The sequence below is a fragment of the Musca vetustissima genome, unplaced genomic scaffold, assembly GCF_032173495.1.
Source record: "Musca vetustissima isolate MV318-11 ecotype Yass unplaced genomic scaffold, APGP_CSIRO_Mvet_v1 utg102890, whole genome shotgun sequence".
Taxonomy (NCBI): domain Eukaryota; kingdom Metazoa; phylum Arthropoda; class Insecta; order Diptera; family Muscidae; genus Musca; species Musca vetustissima.
The window spans coordinates 35101-39678 of record NW_026883254.1 but is presented as its reverse complement, the minus strand read 5'-3'; the positions used below and the strand labels follow the sequence as shown (position 1 = coordinate 39678).

At 37.3% G+C, this 4578-nt stretch overlaps 1 protein-coding gene across 1 annotated transcript; it reads left to right on the top strand.

Annotated features, from left to right (window-relative positions):
• The first annotated feature begins 900 nt into the window (after positions 1-900).
• LOC133330115 (uncharacterized) lies at positions 901-3167 on the top strand. The gene is made up of 2 exons (XM_061538589.1): positions 901-944; positions 2810-3167. The coding sequence occupies exons 1-2, from the start codon at positions 901-903 to the stop codon at positions 3165-3167; spliced, it is 402 nt and encodes a 133-aa protein (XP_061394573.1).
• The last annotated feature ends 1411 nt before the right edge of the window (positions 3168-4578 follow it).

Below are 4578 nucleotides of genomic sequence, written 5' to 3'. Positions count from 1 at the left end.
GGCAAGATAACATTAACTTAATTATTACTTACAAATTAAGTTGTGCCTTTTTATATTCCGCTTAAATTTAACTGGCATATCGGAAGTCTGTGATGTCGAGACTCAATTCAACCCTATTCTCATCTAGATTCTGGGAGTTGTGTTCCATAACAAGTCTTCCAGACCCTAAGTCTGGCAGACCCTAATTTCAATGAACCTCGCAAAGTTTATTTATTACTAGGCGCTAAAGTTTTCTTCGAACTTCTTTGTGTAGGCCAAATCATATCAAATCCGAGTTATCCGGTTCTGCAAAAAACTTCTCTTCGCAGCTGACAAATACGATGAGTCAAAGGGGTCGAATTCAGGTGTATGTCACTTGAATGTTGCCATAGAAAATGATGATACAATTTATGCAATTGAAATGAAATTCTGGGAGTTGGAAGAAATTTGAAATTTGATCTGAGGGACATCAAAAATGTGAGGAACATTTCCAAAAATATATTCGACGTTTATCGTCAGGACGCTTCCAAGTGTCTTTACCTTTCACAGGAGATGTGAAACTTGTGGGTTCGTCATTTGAAACAGCCAAAAGGCGGTTTCTGGCATTGGAAAGAAAACTTTCTCATGACGACACATCTAATGAAATGTATAATACTTTCATGAAAGAATACCTTGACTTAAGTCACATGGAAAAAACCAATAATAAAATTCCTAATAACCCACATTCCTCATCAATGTGTTTTCCGGCCTCAAAATACTATTACGAAACTTCCCGTCGTTTTTGATGCATCGAGTAAAACATCTTCTCATGTTTCACTCAATGATCTCTTGATGGTAGCTCCAACCATTCAAGAAGAGTTGTACTCAACGTTACTTCGATTCCGCTTACATAAATACGTAATTAGTGCAGATATTGAGAAAATGTATCGTCATGTTTTAATTGAAGATAGAGATCTCAGATTATGGTAATTCGCCCGCTCCATTTCTAGCAATTGGTTGCTTAAATCAATTGAGCGATTTGTCCAAAGAGGCCTATTGGCCTATTGGCGCCAAAGTTATAAGCGATGGATGATTTATTGACTCGTTCTGCTGATTTGAATAGTCTTCTCACAATTAGAGATGAAGTCACTACTATTCTCAGTTCAGCGGGATTACATCTAACAAAATGGTTTTCTAATCATCCAGATTTCAATGAAACAACTTCTAGTGAAAAGTTGTTACATTTGGATTTTGAGACTGCAAGGGCATTGAGCCCCAAGAAATGATGTTTTCAAATTTTACATAGAGGGAGGCTTCGAAAATTTGAAAGCTACTAAAAAACACATTTTGTCAATATCTTCACGTTTGTTTGATCCCCTCGGCCTTTTGTGTCCAATAATAACCATAATAACCAAAATGTTATTGCAAGAACTTTGGATTAATAAATTAGACTGAGATCAATCGATTCCTATGCATTTGAGTTCTGTCAGGGAAGATTTCCAATTCAATCTTTCAAAGTTGGACACGATTCAAATCCAAAGATTGGTAAACACAAATGTTTCATCTATAATTCAAATTCATGGTTTCTCAGATGCATCGATGCGTTCCTATGGATGTTGTTTCTATATTCCTTCGCAGGACTCTAATTTAGTATCTTGCAGGCTGCTAACAGCTAAATCTAAAGTAGCTCCCCTCAAAACTATGTCTCTTCCTAGGTTGGAGCTCTCAGCAGCACATCTCATGACAAATATGTGGTTACGAAGTAAACCGATGATGAACTTTGATGTTGAAAAAATATACTTTTTTGTCCGATTCCTAAATTATACTGTACTGGTTAAAAACCCATCCTTCTTCTCTGGCCACATTTGTCTCAAATCGAGTTGCAGAAATTCAAGAATGGTCAGAAAAATGTGTTTGGCGTCATATGCCAACTAAACTAAATCCAGCCGACATAGTGTTGAGAGGATGCAATTTAGATGAAATTAAATCATCGATATGGCTTGAAACACCTACATTTTTGTTGGACGATGTGTCTAAATGGTCAGTCAACAAGCATTTCGACTTGACTGAGGAAATAAGAAAATCCAAACTATTACTGACTTCAAATAGTGAGACAGATAAGGAATGTTCTGAGAACATTCTTTTGAAATTAATAAATGACCATTCCTCATATAAACAACTTCTCAGAGTGGTTTCATATGTTTTCCGATTTGTCGATCGAGTCAAGAAACGAAAGACATCCAAATCTGTCGTTCTTACAGCTCAAGAATTGAATTGGTCTCTTCGTAACTTAGTGTAGGCAGTTCAAAAATAGAGTTTCTCAGAAGAGATTTTTCAAATAAAAAAGTAAGTATGCTTAAAATCCAATATCCAGAAATTGACACCATTTATCCACGATTTAGAGTAGGTGGATGACTCTTAAATGCACAATTGCCCCACAAAGTTTCCACTTTTACTTCAAAAAAAAAAAAAAAAATTGTGTCAATATATTTAAATAATTTACATTTTAATAATTGTCATGCTGGTACGAAAGTCTCGAGAGCAAATCTGGCTTATCAATGCCAGAGGAGAATGTAATCGGATAGTTCGGAATGGTATTCATTGTTTTTGCTACAAGCCAAAACTGATGACCCAAATAATGGGCAATATTCCCACTGATAGAGTGAGAGCTTTACGTCCATTTTTAATAATAGGCGTAGACTTCTGTTGTCCGGTAAATATTACTTTAAAATACGCGGAAGAGCACATACAAAATGTTTATAGGCGTCTTCGTTTGCTTCACGTCCAAAGCGATTCACTTAGAATTAGTATCTGAATTATCTTCTGATGCTTTTATTATTTCTGTTAAAAGGTTTGCCGCGAGGCGTGGGCTCCCCAAGAGGATCTACTGCGACAACGCGACGGATTTCGTGGGAGCCAGTAGAGAGCTGAGGAAGCTTCAGGAGAAGTTCCTAGCAGACCGAGAAACCTTGGAGCAATACGCTGCCTCGTTGAACGTGCAATTCAACTTCATTCCTCCGACGGCGCCTCATTTCGGAGGGCTGTGTGAAGCTGCCGTAAAACAGGAAAAGTTCCTGCTTCTACGAGCTGTCGGCAAAGTGCCTCTGACACAAGAAGAGATGGTCACAGAGCTCGTAGAAGTAGAGGCGGTGCTAAACAGTCGCCCCATAGCACCGCTGTCTCCAGACCCGACGACGGAGAAACTCTGACACCTAGGCACCTACTATTCGGGGCGGGTCTGCGATCGCTGCCGTCAGAACCCGTCGGAGAAGATAACGATAACCAGGAGAGGTACTGGAAGTGCTGGCAGATGCTCTCCGTTCTCAGGCAGAGGTTCTGGCGGGCTTGGTCGAGAGATTACCTCCTAGGACTACAGGACAAGGCCAAGTGGCACAATCCCCAGTCCAACATAGAGTCCTCTTGCACGAGGACAATCTGCCACCTCAAGAGTGAGTAACCAGCCGAATACTCAACGTCACCGAGGGAAAAGACGAAAGGTCAAGGTGGCGGAAATAAAAACAAAGAAAGGCGTATTTAAAAGGCCCAAAAAGAAGCTTGCTCCATTGTCTATAGTTTGAAGGGCTGCAGCCATTCAATGGGGGCAGATTTATATTCTTCATTCATTTTATTTCATTTAAAATTTGTTTGATTTATATAATTTTTTGTTTTGTTTTATTTAATTATTTATAAATTAAATATGAATTAATAATATAATGTAAACCTTATTTGAATTTCTTAGTTGTAAAAATTATTATTTAAATAGTATGAAAATTTATAATCAAGTTAGATGTAGATGAATAGGATAATGAAATAGAATAAAAGTAAATTATTGTTGTGAATTAAATCGCCATCAATACGCGTATTTATTCTCGCCGAACAAAAAAAAAAAACTAAAATAAACTAAAAAAAAAAAAACAATATTTTAAAATTATAAATAAATTATTTTTATAATTAAAAAATAAAGAATTTACCTTAAATAAAGATAAACAATGCCTTTAAACGGACATTTTATTAAATCTAATTCGCTGTTCTATGCTGAAAAATTTCCTATTCTTTTGCCATATTCGTTCCGTTTCACCTGACTTCTTGTTGATTTCATACATGTAAAATCTGTTCATGGTGGAAATCAACTAATGCTTCGTCATTTTAAAGGTTGTCAACTAGAGAAAAGTCTACCAAAGAAGAAGCCTTTACTACCACCGGGGTTGATTTTTGCCGGTCCCTTTGATATCAAATCTTTTAATGGACGTGTTTGTCGTATCACCAGGGCTACGTCTGTGTTTTTGTTTGTTTTGTAACAAAAGCAATTCATTTAAAAGCTGCTCCGATCTATCGTCGGCCACTTTTCTTGCTACATTTCATCGATTTATCGGTCGCCGTGGCTGTCCCAAATCCATATTTTCTGATGACGGGACCAATTTTGTCGGCGCTTCACACTAACTAGAAAAGGATTTTTATTCGTGGCAGTGTGCTCTTCCTTAGGATATAAACAACCAGCCGGTGCTCCCCACATGTGTGGTCTTTGGAGGCAGCCATCAATGTTTTAAATTAATTTTTTTCCGACATTCTAAGCATTTTTCGTATACTTTTGAAGAACTTTCACTTAGTTGTAATACGTCA

Coding starts and splice junctions, on each gene's coding strand:
- LOC133330115 (XM_061538589.1), top strand. CDS start 901: ATGTATCGTCATGTTTTAATTGAAGATAGAGATCTCAGATTATG. Junction 945..2,809: donor GATAGAGATCTCAGATTATG/GTAATTCGCCCG, acceptor TTCTGTTAAAAG/GTTTGCCGCGAGGCGTGGGC.